The following is a 17,569-nucleotide window of genomic DNA, read 5'->3' on the forward strand; positions in this document are numbered from 1 at the left end:
CTGAGAATAGCCCCCCCATCCGCTCAGCGAGGCGCCCGTGTGGACTACGAGAGACAGCGGGGGAAATTGGAGCGGTACTGACTTGGAAAGACTCTTGACTGTCGTCCATGGAAGAAGTCTTTTCCTTAGTATCAGCGGAATCAAGGAGATTTTGTCTCTGAGTCTGCCTGTTGGCTCTTCTCCACCATACCCGATTGATGTCCTTCAGTCTGGCTTTCAACAAAAGATCTGTTATTGAAGCAAACTGAAGTGAACCTAACACTCTTTCTTGGGTATGACGAGAAGCCTGTTTGTTCTTGAGAAATTTTCTTGTAGCTTTCGCTATCTCTTTGCACTTGGTTGGCGGAAGAGATAGTTTGTGTGCGGTTAGATCCCACTAAATTCCTAACCATTGAAAGCGAGACGCCGGGATGAGACGGGACTTTTTCTTGTTTATCTGGAATCCCAGATACTCTAGAAATTTTATTACTTTGGCTGTTGCACTGCGACATTCCTTGTCGTTGGGTGCCCAAATGAGCCAGTCGTCTAGGTAAGCTACTAGCGTAACCCCCGAGCTCTTAGTTCCTGAACTACTCTCTCTCCTAGTTTGGTGAATATTCTGGGTGCTATATTGAGCCCGAATGGCTTGACTCTGAACGAGTAAGCCTGTCTTCCTAGTTTGAAGCCTAGGTAGGGAGAAAAGTTTCTCGCTATCGGGACGTGATAATAAGCATCTGCAAGATCGATAGAGGTGGTGACGACCCCACGGGGAAGTAAGGTCCACACCTGTGAGACGGTTAGCATGCGGAACTTGTCGCATTGAATGTATGAGTTGAGACGGGACAAGTCCAGAATCACTCTTCGTTTGTCTGTGCCCTTCTTTGGCACGGTGAACAAACGTCCTTGAAATTTCAGGTGTCTGACTTTCTTTATTGCCTTCTTTTGAAGAAGGTCTTTGGCATAGTCTAGAAGGTCTGTCGCTGGAATTTGGTGGAATCTGACTGGTGGAGGAGGCCTTTTTATCCATCTCCACCCCAGACCTTTTGATACGATACTGTGGGCCCACGGACTGAAGGTCCAATGGTCCAGGAAGAGGTACAGTCTCCTGCCTACCTGGAGAGGCTCATAGATTGGATGAGGTCTTACTTCCTCTGCCTCCTCTGGAACCTCTGCCTCTGCAGGGAGCTCTGGAATCAGCTCTGTGCCAGTAAGCACCTCTTGCTCTGCTTCCCCTTGCATGTCGGCTATAGCCTCGAAACACCCCTTGTGCTTCAAACGAAGCGTTGAAGGCCGGGGACGTCACGAAAGTAGCCGAACTCGAGGATTGTTGAGTTGGCTGACTCTGCAACAACACAAATTGTTGTTGTGGTCATGCCTTAGAGGTCGAAGGTTGACCAATCTGGTAGATGGGAACTGCCTGAATCACCGTCTGTGTCTGAGGAGCCTGGAAGGGCTGATACTTCCTGACCCTCTTCCTACCTTTGGGCTGCAGAGGTCTCATAGAACTTCCTTTTGGAAGGAAGACCCCAGCGGAAACGAAGGTTCTGATTGGCCCTAGCAGCTTCACTGATGACGCTATTAACTATGTCTTCAGGAAAGAGGTTAGGTCCCCAGATTGCTGCTTTAATGAGCTTATTAGGCTCGTGTCTAATGGAAGCATCGGCAAGGACATGCTTCCTGCAGTTCCGCTAGCAACCACAAAGTCATAAAGGTCACATTGAAAAGTCTGCAAAAGTGACTTTGTTAGAACCCGGAATAGAGGTTCCTCAGAGTAGACAGAAGCCGTCAACTCCGATGTAGTAATAGAGTTGATCGACTTACTCATTCTACACCTGGACTCAAACTCTGCCTTAACCATGGCATCCGGGATTCTGGGAAGGCGTTCACTAAACTGAGTGGAAGCACACTCCGGATCGAGTTTGCCCACTGTGAACATTTCTGGAGCACCCACCCAGCACTCCAGATCTCCAGGAAAGAGCAGAGAGGTAGGCTCTGTCTCTCGAAGCTGAGGCATCGGCTTCTCCATTCTGGCCTGCAGAGTTAACTCCGCGATCTTAGACGTGCAAGGGGTCAGGATGTTATCCCCCACCACGAACATGGTGTAGCAACCCTTGTGTGGCATCAGTCTGGTGTTGACGCACTCCCATTTTGAAAGGGTGCGGACCCATGCTGACTGTGCCTGGTCCCTAGGATAAATTACAGTTTCCTTTGGGACCCTGTCTACCCTGACTAATGCTCCCTCAGCTAACAGAGCGAAGCCTGGGAAGGGAAACTGGAGGTCCGCCGGGAAGAACTCGTAATCTTCCATGGGACGGGTTCCACAGCCTTCAATTGTCAGCATGCCATCCGTAAAGGGAGCATGCAGAGCCAACCGCCATGGGTTGGTGTTCTCGAATGGCGGAAGTTTTGGAGCGTACAGTACAATGAAGGACTGCTGTGTGCCTCCGGACTGCGTAAGACCAGCCAGCAAACTCTCCTGGACTTGTAGTCTCTGAGCCAGAGACAGGATGGACTGACCCGATGTCTCCAAGCTCGAAGCGAGCTGAGAAGACATCGACTGAAATCTCGATATTGCCCATCTTCTCCATTAGAAGATTAGCGAAGGCATCAGGATTGAAGCCGGACTCCGTAGGTCTGGCTTTAAATACCTTAGCTCTCTACCCCTTAGGCGGGGGAGTAGCCTTAGCCGAGGAAGCCATAGGCGTGGGAGCCAATGACGACCGGGCAGAACTTGCCGGAGTAGGTTTAGTTGGTCTGGTAGCCCTAGGCAGAGTCTTCTTTTTCAGGGCTTTCACCTTGGGGATCATGGAACCAGACCTGTCACCAAGGTTCATGGACTTTGAGAAGCCCTGGAAAGAAGAGGAATAACACGGAGTTGAACTGAAAGAAAGTGATTTCTTTTTAGCAGATCTAGATCTAAAACTACCTGCCTCCCTTACTTCCCTACCTTCTTCCTACGCGTCGACGGTCATGGGTTCAAGATGGATACTGATGGCCGCCACCTCTTCTGCCCCCTCCTCGCACAAAGCTTCTTGGTCTTCCGGAGAGGCCTGGGTCTCCATCCTTATTTTGGCAATAATAGGGGCCGCCACTTCCCTAGCTACTGCTGAAGAAGTCCTCGCGTTCGGGTACAGTAACGAACAAAGCTCCTCCGTCAGTACATAGGGGGATCCGGCAGCAACGTTCCTACCAAAACCTCCAATCCTGACCCTTAGGGTTGCCAATGAGGAGGTTTTGAGCACCTGAGGAGTCTGTAAGAGATGACGAAATCAGATCCTCCAGTGGCGGAACGTGCCATATTTTCAAATATATATGTAAGGATATATCATAAAAAAAGAGAACATTACCAAGGTGAGGATGGTACCTACCGACTCATCAGTCACATACTCAAACAAGGAGTAGAAAACTTCACAGCCATCCGGGTGCCATACCAAGAGGCTATCGACCTCCACAGCACAACTAGCATGAGATCGACAAACCTCATGACCACAAGGTTGTTGGAGGATGGCTGTGCAACCCAACTCCTGACAGCGTACCATCTGTAAGTTAAAATTGGTACATGAGTATCTTCAAATAGTTCTGCCGGAGTTAATTCCGGCGATATGTTTACACTTAGACTAGTTCTACTAAAACTCGCTAAAGGTAAACATCAACTACGTATTATAATTTTACATAACGTAAAAGCTCTGATTGTCTCCGCCTGCTCCCTAATCCATAATCTTGGTATCGCAATAACTATGACCGGCGGAGTTGGCCTGATACGAACAGAATAGGGAAACAAGGTAAAACCTAAGCCTGAGTCTGATCACACCGGAGTAGGATAGCAATTCCAAGTCAATTGGAAACACATTGCTTAAGCCTAGTTCCGCCCCCGCTGGAGTGGGGAAAGCAGCGATAACAACAGAGAAATATGGAAAACAGCGGCGGGAACAGCGGTACATAGAACTCCGGCGTATAACATTCTGGCGCATGTGATGGTAGACCACACCTCACCGGAATAAACACAGGCCCGGAGACATACTAACAGAGACTGCATAATCTTCTAATCCTTACCTCCTCCGACTAATCCCCCGGAGCAGTGCTCGATGCTCCAGCTGCTGTTCACCTGTAGGATTACTTGGTCAGCGAGCTAACGAAGCACCACCGGAACGAGTCCGGAACGGAAGGAAGAGCCCGGAGGAGAAAGGTGAACTAGTAATCGCCTGGCAACAGCAACCGGTCAGGTGATTACCACCCTCCGAGAAGCCGTGAAGTAGCCTACTGCTAAAGGGGCAGAAGACGGCAGGCCAACTGACACCCTAAAGGAGGTAATGGCCAAGGCTATACTTTATAAAATTTATTGATAAGGAATTATTGGAAGTACCGACGAATAAAGGCAAGCCCATCTACGAGCCTAGCCTAACCCTCCAAAATCGGACACATCGATCTGGTCAGGTAGGCTAGGATAGCGCTTACTAATACGTCATGAAAGAGGACACTCTAGAGCCTAACCTAACCCTCCAAAATCGACCATACCGACCTGGTCAGGTAAGATAGGCCTAGCACCTACATTTATGTAACAAGAGAGGAACTCTCTAGTGATGGATCACCCTCCAAAACCAATATGTCGGTCTGGTCAGGTAAGCCAGGACTAGTACCAACTATGGGTAGCGAGTAGCATTCTCAAACGCCTAGCCTACCCTCCAGAATCAGGCCTCGATCTGGTCAGGTAGGCTAGGGTTGGTAATTATTTGTGTAGGACTTCCAAACTAACCTCATCAAAATAACATTAGCATATCAATATAACATTATAATAAGATAATACAAATAATACCACATATACAACATGCATGAGCATAGCGGATGGATGAGGGCTTTCCTTTACCTCCAAAATTAATAACTGGTGTAGTACTAGGCTAGCTGGCCTAGCCCGCCTCAAACACACTACTCACGCATGAAGTAGATTGAGAAATAAAACTGCACTCTCGTGAGGGAACCAAATCGCTCATGAAGGACGATGACTAACGAGGGAAACCCTCTAAAAAAAGGCCAAAAATGTAATGGCTCCAACAGTGATACATAAGCCTATCGGTACACATCAGGAGCGAAATGGTAAAATTTTCACGACAACAGTAATGCTTACTGTGATGTGCAAAAGTGGTGAAAATAAGATATGCATCGAAATAAAAAAGTTGAGAAGACTGAGTAACGCAGTACCTTGAAGTAAACATGGCGGCTCCCTGGATGAGGGCTTCCTCCACATACACAACATACAAACACCTCACTAAAAACTTCTCAAATAAGGGCAAACTGTTGTCTAACCGCATTCAAAGTCAACAAATAATATACTCAACTTAGATGAAGATGCTTCTTGAAGATCAGAAGACATTATGATAAAAAATATAGCAAAATAAACTCAAGCAAAAAATAACGATTCGCGTTGCGAGTGCTATGAAAGGAATGAGGATTCTTGGCAGAGGTAGTAGTGACGAGCGGAAGGTAGCCGTTGTAACGGCACCTCTCTAACGGGGGATTTTGAGAGAGGAGAGACCTAATTGGCAAAGTATCTGTGATAGTGGCTTCCACTCGCCCCTGATGCTATACCGACACCCTATGAGGGTGATCGATCCAGAGGTAGTAACTCTGGCATTCCATATACCTTTTTTCTCTGGTATCTTTAGCATTTATTTATACCTAGAAATGAGTGCTATAGGTTCATTTCACTGGGCGACACAGTTTGATCCCAGAAAATGCATATATTAATCTAATATATGTCCAAATCATCAGAAAATCTGAACAAAAATGGTGAGGCTTTACTGTCTATGAAGAGAACAAAGCAGAAAAATCAAGAACTCATTTTTAAGTACAGGTTTAAATCAGTGCACACTTCAACAAGATACCTAAAAGAAAACCAATAAAATCCAACACTTCTTGCTCTTCAAGTGAAAAAACACATAAGAGAATTTAATTACCTGCAATTTCATGATTTTGAGATTTTATTTCTGTTTCTGCCCTTAGCGGTATCATCAGTTCTGTTTCAGAGATTTCCCTTTGAAGCGAAAAACTTTTTTCAGCAAACTCAGATGGCTGCCGTTCCTCTAAATCATCAAAGTCTAAAATTTCAAAAGCATCATCTATATCTTTTGTGGTATCACAGTCAGACGAGGAAATGGAAAACTGAGAGGAAGTAGAGGTTTTCCGTGTGCGAGATTCCACCTGGCTGTTTCTGCGGATCCTTTTCTTCTTGCGAGTTGTACTTTGCTGTTTGTCGCCTATAACATAAAATAGACTGCATGAACTTTAATCAATAAACAGGAAAAATTTCACATAGGCTATTACATGTCAGCCATTGAGCAAAACTAATAGGATACCAGATTTAAAGAGAAGTATAGTTATCACTCAATTTACCTTTCCCAACAGAAAGATCATCCCAGTCTTCATCAGACTCAGGAAGAGTTAATGGCTTCTCCTCTAAAAGTTGTTCTAATTCATCAGCGTAAGGAGACTGTTCAAAAGGTGTTAGACGTCGGCATGACATGCGTGGGATGAACTGCCGGTAATATTCACTTAGATCTTCCAGTACATCACTACTAACTGACAGCAATGACCTGTGAAATAATACAAGTGTGGATCAATCAGATATGACTAAGTAATAACTACTCCCATAAGTTATATAAAAAGGCAAAGAAACCAAAATAAATTTCAATGAATTCAGCATAAAATAAGAATATAGTTAGCCTACTCATATTACTGTAGTAAAATCTTCTATTATGATAACCTACATAGTACATACATATCAATAATCCGTTTTTATAAACCTACTTCACAACTATATAACACAAAGTATTCTTTACTATTATCTGTGCTGCATATTATAAATTAAAAATAAATAAGAATCTTTACTAAAAATATAATTATTTTACTCTTATCATTATTTTCTTAAAACACTTCAGTTCAACATGAACAAAAAGCTCTTGTTATAAGAATGATTATGCTATTTATTTCAGTTTTGTGGAAGATCTCCCACAATTTCAAAATTTTTGTGCTCACCTTTTTCCATAATTTGGCAGAAAATTGATACCACTACTAAGCTTGCTGATAAGCTATTCATGAATATACTTTTAGTTAGTGAAATAAATCAATAATTCACTACAGCAATAAAAACATATTTCTATCTCCTTACTGCCATATTTTCAAGAAAATGTATGTCAGGCCTTAATACAAATTTCATACCCTTATAACTTTCAAACCTCTGCACATGAATTTATTTTGAACTATGAATTTTACAATTTTACTCACTGTCCATCCAACAAAGTTAAATAAACAGCAACTGGCCAATTTAAATAACTGGCAACCCTTTGGTCCCAATTGATTTTACTGTCCAATAAAAGAGAAGCTCAAGGTAGAATCTACAGATATAAGAGTTACTGCTTCAGAGATAAAACAGGTATAACAAAAGCTTGTGCTGTTTTCTTGGTTGTTAAATATTACTAGAGATTGTGATTACAATTTCAAACAATATAAAGTTGACAAAAAAAGGTTATAAATGGAGTGTGGAGTAGCTGATGTTGCAGATGATGGCGTTAATGATTGTAAAGAAGGAGAAGCTGGTGAATGTGTTTGAAGAGATTTCAAGAAGCCGAAACTGTCTTAGCAAGAGATAGGTAATGAAGCAAAGTGGAACTCAGACAGAGGGTACAAAATGAATGTTAATACTGATTTAAAGCCAAAATAATGGAAATAGTAGATCTGTATGAGTACTAGATATGTTTGGAAGTAAATGTGACAAATCATGATGGGGTGACATAAGCAGAGGCATCAAATTAACAAGTGAAACAATAAACTTAGCAAAGGATTTGGTAGTGAAAAGCAGTTTTTTTTTTTTTTTTTTTTTTTTTTTTTTTGAGAGAGAGAGAGAGAGAGAGAAAATGGAACTCATACACTGGAAGGATGTGGTGAAAGTCATATGGAATAGGAGAGGCTTAGTATCCACGAAGTGACTCTACAAGCAAAAGAGAAGTCAATGACTGCTTATAAGTGTGTGTATGAAGGGAGCTAGTGTACTAAATATACTACAAAAGGAAAGTGTGCCAGGAAAGAAATAAAGCAAAGAATGATGATGAAGAGGTTTTCTGAATTATTGATTCTCCTGCTGAAGAACCAGAGAAAACTTGTATTTTTTGAGAACCACCCTGTATTACAGGGTTAAAAAACATGTAACATTATCTGTGAACTAACGTGAATATACATAGCTCTTTAATGATTTATGAGGACCAAAAAGCTAAAAGCTAGAAGATCAACAAAACTGTCTTTTAATACCTAAAAACATAATTTTGGAAATCAATGTTTCGAGACCAAACCACTAAAAATACAAATGTGCATTGCAAAAATACCAACTTTGTTAGTACATACCCATTCTCCAGCATAGCAGCGAGATTCAGTGAAATGAACTGCATAGCTGTAACCTTTAGCTGATCAGAATTGTAATTAACAGCAAATTCTAGAAGCTCCCCTGCATTCTTCAATGTCAACATTCCTACTATGGCTACTTCGCAGATTTCTCTCAGCCGTGAAATGAGAAACTGGTCAGCAATGACCAGAATATTACAGAGGAATTCTACATCTTTACAATAATGGATCTTGGACGAATCATCCTCATACAAGTAATCCAAGAGAATTGCCAGAATGCTTGTGGGTAGAGGCATACTCAGGGACTTTGATGACACTGCCTGAAAAATTAAGGAAAAATATGATCTCTACAGCAAATCATAATCATTGTACATTAAAATCAAGTATAATTGGTTGACAACATACGAAGCAAAAATGTTAATATGAAAATACTAACTATGTACTTACACTTCTCAAAGGTATCAGCTTTCTTAGACACTTGTTTGCCTCAATCAGATCTTTCACTTTGGGGTTAGGTATTTATTTTACAGAAGTTCCAATACATTATATAAAAAAAAGTCTGGTCTTGAATTAATACATAACCATCCTAGTTGGCCTACTAGACTACTAAAATTCTCCTTCATTACACTCTGTATTCTAACTATTTAATCCTCTCTCATCACTTACATTTATAGATTCCAGAGATTTACAAAACTCAACTTAATGAAGTGTGACTCCATGCCCATTCTCTACAATGTCAAGGCCAATGTATCTGAATATAGCATTGCTTTGTTCCCTAACCTGAAAAATATTTCTAATTTGGGCAATGAAGACACTTTCAAATTTCTTTATTCCTCCCCAAAAGAAATCATCTACACACATCAAAAACACACCACACAAACCTTCATAATACCAATAGAATGTTGCATGTTGCAGGGCCAGTTTTCACCTGATTACATCCCATCATCAACAGGAAAGGCTTAACTGTGAAATTCAATTTTCTAGCAGCATCATTAAGACCATATACACATTTTTTAAAAATTCCTTTATACATAATCATCACAGCCAGCATCAACGGGTACAATAAGATACACTCATGCTCAAACTGTTCATTCTATAGGAATGCAGCCTTAATATCAAATGAATTCACTACCCATCTTTTGGAAGATAATATACCAACAAAGGACCTTAACACTTCCTTGCTAACAGTGGGGAGAATCTGACTTGATTTCTTTTTCCTCAAAACCTCTGGCAACTAGCCATGCTTCAATTTCTTTCCCCATCACTGTTTTCCTTTTCTGTTAACACCCATTGGTGAGAAACCAGGCCCCCCTTGCTTGTTCACATAGGCAACCACCGTGGTGTTGTCCGACATGAGAATGACAGAATGACCCTCAACCTTCTCCCGGAACTCCTTCAGACCCAGGAAGGCTGCCTTCAACTCCAAGACATTAATATGTTACTATGTATCCTCTGAACTCCAAATGCCCTGATGCAATGAGGCCGCCTAAATGAGCCCCCCAACCTGCGAGGGAGGCATCTGAGAACAGCAGGAAGTCTGATGGAAGAGAACGCAGAGGGACACCCTTCGAAAGATTTCGGTCGTCCAACCACCAATGAAGGTCTTCTCTCACTTCCAGAGACAGAGGAACCTTTAACAGGGGTGAGTCCCCCACCACAGACCAGAATTCCCCCAGTCTCCATTGCAGAGACCGAAGATGAAGATGCCCATGAGGGACCAGCTTCTCCAGGGAAGACAAAACTCCCAGAAGAACCTGCCACTGATGAGCTGACAGATGTGGTTCCAACAGGAAGTCGTGCGCCACTACTCGCAACTTCTCCAATCTCTGATTCTTTGACTGGGTACGAGGTTTGACTTTTCCTGGTTGACTACGATGCCCAGTTCCAGACAGAACTGAAGTAGACGATCCCTGTCCTGCAGCAGCTTCTCCCTGGAAACTGCCAAGACTAACCAATCGTCGAGGTACCTCAGCAAACAGATCACCTGAGCATGGGCCCAACTTGATATAAGAGAAGACCCTTGTGAACACTTGAGGGGCTGTTGTCAGCCCGAAGCATAGGACTTTGAACTCGAAGACCTTGTCCCCGAGAGAGAAGTGAAGGAACTTCCTGGACATCGGATGAATAGGGATCTGGAAGTATGCATCCCTTAAGTCTATCGACAGCATGAAGTTGCCTTCCTTCACAGCTGCCAACACTGAACGCGGGGTCTCCATCTTGAACCGTGTCTTCCTGATGAAATGATTCAAGGTGGATAAGTCAATCACAGGTCTCCAACCTGCCAACGCCTTGGGCACCAAGAAGATGTGACTATAGAAACCCGGAGACAGACGCACCACTTCCTCTATTGCATCCTTGTCCAGCATCTTCTGCACTTCCTCCCGAAGAGCCAAGAACTTCAGAGAATCTGGAGGATATGCCTTCCTGAGCTGCGGTTTGTCCGACAGAGGAGGAGAGAAGTCGAATGGCAGTAGGTACCCAACCCGAAGGACATCTACTACCCACTTCTCCACGCCATAACTCTACCACTTGGCCCAATGGCCTGCCAGGCACCCCACCCATGGCGCAGGAGAGGGAGAGGCGCCTAACCTACCGACGGCCCCCTTTACCTCTGCCCCTTGGGCTCCTTCTTGACTTAAGAAACGAGAGCAAAAAGCAAAAAGGACGTTGGTCCTCTGATCTAGGCTGAGACGAACTGGGAGGCCCCGCCGAAACCGAACTCCTCAACGGCCTACCAGGCGACGATCTTCTTGACTGATGCTGACAGGGGGAGGAGGAGGAGCCGGACGTCTCCGAGGACGAGACTCTGACTTAGGCACGGCCTAGTGCACCAGTCTGTCTTTGGTGTCAGCCCGGCGCCAGTCTATCACATCTTCCAGCTCGGTCCGAGGAAACAAAAATTGGGAAAATTGGGACTCCAACAGATCCCCATTTCTCAATGCCAACTATCTCTCCATCCTAGATAAAGCTGTGTCTCTTCTAATCAGGAGAGGATTAGCCCATAAATTAACACTGAGGTGAGCCATTTACGAAAACTCCTTGCCTTCGGACTGCAACAGACTGGCAAGAGAGGATGCACTCACAACCCTTCTGGGGACCTGTCAGAAGCTAACTTGGCAATGACCATAGACCAGGAGTCCAGCCAAGAAACCATCTGCTACATGGAAGCTGCCGTAGATTCCAACGCTGAGGCATCCTGTGGAGACAAGGACGGAGCCACCGATCTCATCTGCTCCAAAGTCAATCCCGGCTTCGGGCGAATGACGTCCGGTTAAGATGACGAGACATAAAAAACCCAGAGTTTGTACCATAGTAGTTCCTATGTCTCAGGGGTAGTAGCTTGGCAGAGCCCCTAGAGAAAAGCGAACTGTCCCGGCCTGAAACAGAGGCGTTAACCTTATGCAAGACCAACCGGACGTGCCCCGACAAGGGAAGCTGAAAAGGCTATTTGGGATCCTGCGTAGCTCCCACCAAGGCTTCCAAGCAAGAAGGAATGTAAGACGACCAAGCCTGAGTCATACTTTCCAAATTGTTGAACCCACAAATGAGATCGACAACTTCTGAAAAGGAAGACAAAAACTCTTGCAAGTCTCCTCCTCCTGCTCTAGCAACAGAAACCAACGACGAGAAGGGTGTGTAGGTTCCTCTAAGGCACCTTCCTCATTAAAATTAACGGAAGGATCAGCAGCCAAACAGCCCGAAACACCAACTAACCTGTCTGGGCTGGATCCACGCTCCGACTCCCGCGACGAACCAACTACAACACTAGGAACATCACTACTCACTCTTCCAACAGATGACTCTTTAACATGTCCGCAAACAGTCATGGGTGTGGTAGACGTATGAACATGAGTTGGAGGGGAATCCCGAACATCGAGACCGAAGGAGAATACCCCAGAGTTGAACTCCTGGAAGCACCAAGGAGAGGGGCAGGCAAATACTCCTGCTGCACCAACTCTGCACTCACAACCTACAACCTTCAACCTCTTGACAGGTGCCTTGAGATCCTTACAGTCAGGGGAGGTTGCAATACGCTTGCGATGTGCACGGACAGGGGAGGCTGCAACATGCTCGTTATTCGATGCAGAGGACGAAGCAGCCACTGCAGATTGCACAAGGGAAGATACACTAACACTCTCTGAGACACCAACACTCTGGAGAACACAGCCGCATTGTTCCTCCCTCATAGGCAAAGAAAGAGCAAAGTCCTTAGCCTTCCAAAGCTTGATACACCGATGTGGCGTAGAGGGGAAAGAAGGAGAGGAAGACAGCACTGGTTCCTTACGCGATCTCTTCGCAGGAGGCGGGGACGATGCAACACATTTCCTTCCAGTCCTCTCAGCCGACATGGCAGCCAACTTATCATCCAAAACAGAGTCCAACCTCATAAGAACTGCCTGGCATAAAGCCTCAGACAGATCAGCAAGAGAAGGCTCTGATGACATGGAAGGGAGATGCAGCGAACTGGGCGGCAGAGATAACGTCACGGCTGAGAGAGGCAGTGCAGAGGAGACGACTGGGAGTGACGTCAATGATGGAAGTGACGTCACAAGTGGTGATCACATCACGGCTTCTCCTTGGTCCGAACGGGAAGCAGACACCACTGGCGGAGGAATATAAAATGACCGAGACCATGACATCATTAGCGGGGCTGACGCCACGACTTCCCTCTGACTCGAAGCAGCAGCAACAGTCACTGGCGGAGCAATACAAGATGGCTGACCTCGGCTACCCATGGAGACAAGGCCGGGAGGAAGGGGGAGGGCCTGGCCAGCATGAGGAGGGGGGTAGCGAGCATCCATGAAGTGCGCCAGCAACCCCTACAAAGACGGGGAACCCCCAAGCCCGAGCGTCTTCCAAATCGCCGCCATCTTGGACGCCTCCGACTCTGGAAAAATTAGAATGATGAAAAAGCCTCCCCCTTCCCAGGAATCAAATTAACTCCCGAAGAAGAAAGGGGCCTTCATATATAACATGATTTCCACTGCATTCTGTGCAAGGATTCGTTATTGTACAAACATCAGAGTGGCACCTATTACATGTGATGTGGGGGGTCACAGCCAAAGCCAAAAAACGAGAACACGGAAAACCTGGAGTTCCGGGCCAAACACGTTGACGAGGCCGAGAAGGAGCAGAAGAAGCCATAATAACAGCCCCACACACACACACACACACACACACACACACACACACACACACACACACACTAAACACAACCAAAACAGGCAATGAACCGGGTAAAGGCCAGGAGAGGTAAACCACAACTCTCGCCCCGGCATTTAAGAAAAAGACTGAAGCGGTGGCGTAAGTGCGTGGTCTTTGACCACTCTTCACCCGACATATGCACGCGTTGCCAGATCTCACAAGATTCCTTGCTTTCATCTGTGTTTTAACCGAATCCGGCTAGGCGCTAGAAATTATCCTATTACTAAGACCGAAGGTTTGTTCGCATATGAACAAAAATAAAAAAACAGACTAAAAACCCTAACTGGTCACAGTACTGTTAATTACGACTAACTAGCTAACAAATGCCGCATGGCTATGAAAAAGAATTGGTGTACTTCACCAAAGGTACTGCAAACTATCCGTAAACGACAAAATCCAAATTCAGAATAGTTGCTGCTTACAACCTTCGTCAGAAGCCAGAAGAAATAAGCTGAGCTATTTGCTGCGTTGTTTCCCTTCTAGTGGGCATGGCTCCTACCTACACCGAAACAAAAATGAATCGCTAATGCGATTTTCAAATTTTAGTTGTCGGTAGTAGTACAGGCGGCCAGCGGTTAACGGCGCAATCACTCAACGGCGAATCGGTTTTACGGCGGTCGTCAAAAATATTCATTAAAAAAATAATGCATTTTAAAGGTATCTTTACGGCACAAATTTCAGTTAACAGCGCCGCTAGCGCCGTTGTCTAACGAGTCCATACATTTGTAGAAATGCCGTTCAGACCATAAAGGTTATGCAAATTATATTAACAAATTTTATGGAGAGTTATTACGTAGGTATTAGGGTAAAATATATGCCTCTGACGCTGTTCTATGCCGAAAATATCGAGTTACATAAGTGCAAATTTAGCTATGGATGTGTCGATTCATAAATGTTCATGCTTTTGTTTAAAATGTGTATAAAAATGTATTACGTGAAAGGCATTTTTATTTCTGTACAGAAATATGATACAAAGGCAGCTTTTGAAACTGCCCTTCACGTTATCAAATACGATATTTTTTCATGTTCTTTCTTGTAAGCCGCCGCCTGCCGCTCTTCCGAGAATATCGATTTAAAAAAAGTGCAAATTAGCGATCGATGTGTCGATTTTATAAATGTTTATGCTTTTATGTTTAAAATGTGTATGAAAATGTATTACGAATAGGGTATTTTTATTTCTGTGCAGAAATATAATAAACAGGCAGCTTTTGAAACTCCCCTTCAAGTTATCAAACGTTTTTTTTTCAAGTTCGTTCTTGAATGCCGCCGCCTGCCGCTCTTCCGAAAATATCGATTTAAAAAAAGTGCAAATTAGCCATCGATGTCGATTTTATAAATGTTTATGCTTTTATGTTTAAAATGTGTATGAAAATGTATTACGAATAGGGTATTTTTTATTTCTGTGCAGAAATATGATAAACAGGCAGCTTTTGAAACTCCCCATCAAGTTATCAACTACGTTGTTTTTTTTTCAAGTTCGTTCTTGTATGCCGCCGTCTGCCGCTCTTCCGAAAATATCGAGATAAAAAGAGTGCAAATTTAGCGATCGATGTGTCGATTTTTCAAATGTTTATGCTTTTATGTTTAAAATGTGTATGAAAATATATTACGTAAAGGTATTTTCATTTTTGTACAGAAATAAGATACAAATTAAGGCACCCTCTGTAACTACGCTCCACGTTGTCATGGGATGTTTTTTTCATGTTCGTTCTTGTCCGCCAGTTCCGAAAAGTGCATTGTGTTATTTTATTAATTATGCATCTTTTCCATAAATCCTTTAAAAAGTTATACATTATTTCACTGTATCCAAGAATATTGTATGTATTCTCATATTATTGTATTTTAAAATACTACGGCAAACTTAAGCCCGTATTCCGCGGAGCGGCCAATGTTGTGGTTTGAAATCAGCTGATGAATAAGAGTTTGTTTCACCATAACACAATTCTGAGCGAATGCTCTTGCTTCTAGTTAGCATAAACGAATATCTATATACTTGACTTATATGAGACAAAGTTATTTTTCCTTATACAGCGTGTTTTTAGGTGGAAATATTTTTTGAATATGTCTCGTTGTGAATGTGAACTACTATTTTTTTTCGTTAACAGATTACGTTGGCGGCATATTTATTGCGTAAAAAATTACGTGATTCCGTTCGCAATAATCCTTTATGTCATCGTAATACGAACTTTACGTTATTTATCTTATATCGGCGTGAAACCAACAGTAAAATGTGTTCTTTCAAGCACAGTAGTTTTGATTAAAATGATTTTATCCCAATTTTATCTACAGTTGTGTGTGATGGCAAGACGTTTACTGCAGTTTTATCCTTGTTGCCGATGTACGATAATAGTCATTAGCAGCTTGAACAGTTTTCTCAGCTTCAGTTATAACTAGGTTTAAATTTAACGGTATATTTCCCGGTTGATCTTTAATCTATATTGATCTCTGATCTATAGCGAATAAAGTTATTACATTAAGATATCTCAGTTCTATTCTATACATAACGCCATTTATAACAAATACGGCAATGTTGCACTGCAGTACGATGATCGAAATACAAGCCAAACAGATGTTATCCAGTTCGGTTGTACTTAGAAAAAAAGTCGTTTCTCGTTCGGTTGTTCATGGCTGTACACGTTCACGCAACGAGTATAACGTTAAAACCACACTTTCATCATTCTCTTTTGCTGTTATTGAACTTATGTAACTAGAAGATGGATCAAGTTAGGCCATTGTAATTTGATCTCTCATAAAATCGGACTATCTAAGACTAATGATCATAACCTGAACACTACAGCTACCTGTACACTGTATAAACTTTATTATATCTTTACAAACTCTAGACACCCACATGTACTGTACAGTAAATTCTATAGTACTATACTGCATAGATATAATTTTACTCATTGCGCCGTTGTGGGATTACGGCGCCTTTGACTGGTCTAGAGTTTCGAAAGAAGGTGTGCGGCGGCCGTAGGCTTTAAAATCGCTCAACGTCGAAAATCGCTTGGCGTCGGTGGCCAGGAACGGAACCCCTGCCGCTAACCAAGGGCCGCCTGTACTTAAAATTTTTTAGCTGTGTAATTAGTACTTGGTAAGTTACTTACATAAAAATGCAAATTACTCAAACAAAATTATATATATAGTGGAAATAATATTTGGTCACAAATCTGAGTGATATAAAATATACTGTGGCATACAGTACAAGTGTGTTTACATAAAAAATCAAGGAAAAATTCTTCCAATATGTAATATCAATATATAAAAACCAATTACAAAAGGGTACAAAGGTCCATGAAACTCATACACTTTACCTCAATCCAGCTAGCACTAAACATGCAATGAAAATATTCCAGTCTTGCTGCCAAGATACACTTATGAGCTCCCAATATGTCACCAGTTTTACTCTGAATCATCACATCCCACAAATCTTGGAACATTTCTCGATGGTATCGAGGGGCTTTGTTGGACTCTATGTCTCTGAAAATTCCAAAAATAAGAGAATTTACAGTTACCCTACATCTTTATTACCAGTTCCAACAAAAATTAATATAACCCAACAAGCAATAAAAGTATACAGTATTCCCTTTTATCTCACATTCACAAGCCAAACCTGCTACAAATGACTTAATTAAATACTCTCCAAAATCATTAAATCAACCTTTTTCCTGTTACTTGGAATTTTCAGGTTTTGAAATACAGACAAACAGGTAATCAAGGAGGTAGCAGACAAATTTAGGGGGCCCTCTTCTTTGTAAACTCCAAAGCAATATGAAGATGGCAACCCATACTCATCTTTAGGCTAACCCCTTTAAAGATAGAGACCACAGATTTGACATGCCACTATGTACAGCTGGAAAGGGGGACTTCTTTAAATAATAGGTGTAATGGATGCTTGCTTACTTTCAAGTCTCAGTTCACCAGATGTTCAAGAAATGCCTTTGTTTTTGCATGGAAAGCAAGAAAGTTCAGTTCCAACCAGTTCTTCAGACTAGAA

The 17,569-nt window shown here is 42.9% G+C and overlaps 1 protein-coding gene across 1 annotated transcript in view; it reads right to left on the bottom strand.

Moving 5' to 3' along the window:
- LOC135211490 (inhibitor of Bruton tyrosine kinase-like) overlaps positions 1-17,569 on the bottom strand; it is a 154,887-nt gene that overhangs the window by 86,420 nt on the left and 50,898 nt on the right. The window contains exons 5-8 of the mRNA XM_064244797.1: positions 16,887-17,052; positions 8,371-8,687; positions 6,367-6,566; positions 5,931-6,230 (exon numbers count right to left, since the gene is read on the bottom strand). Coding sequence (XP_064100867.1) covers positions 5,931-6,230; positions 6,367-6,566; positions 8,371-8,687; positions 16,887-17,052 — 983 coding nt within the window. The remainder of the gene's footprint in view (positions 1-5,930; positions 6,231-6,366; positions 6,567-8,370; positions 8,688-16,886; positions 17,053-17,569) is intronic.

Source organism: Macrobrachium nipponense, chromosome 4 (genome assembly GCF_015104395.2).
Source record: "Macrobrachium nipponense isolate FS-2020 chromosome 4, ASM1510439v2, whole genome shotgun sequence".
NCBI classification, from domain to species: Eukaryota; Metazoa; Arthropoda; class Malacostraca; order Decapoda; family Palaemonidae; genus Macrobrachium; species Macrobrachium nipponense.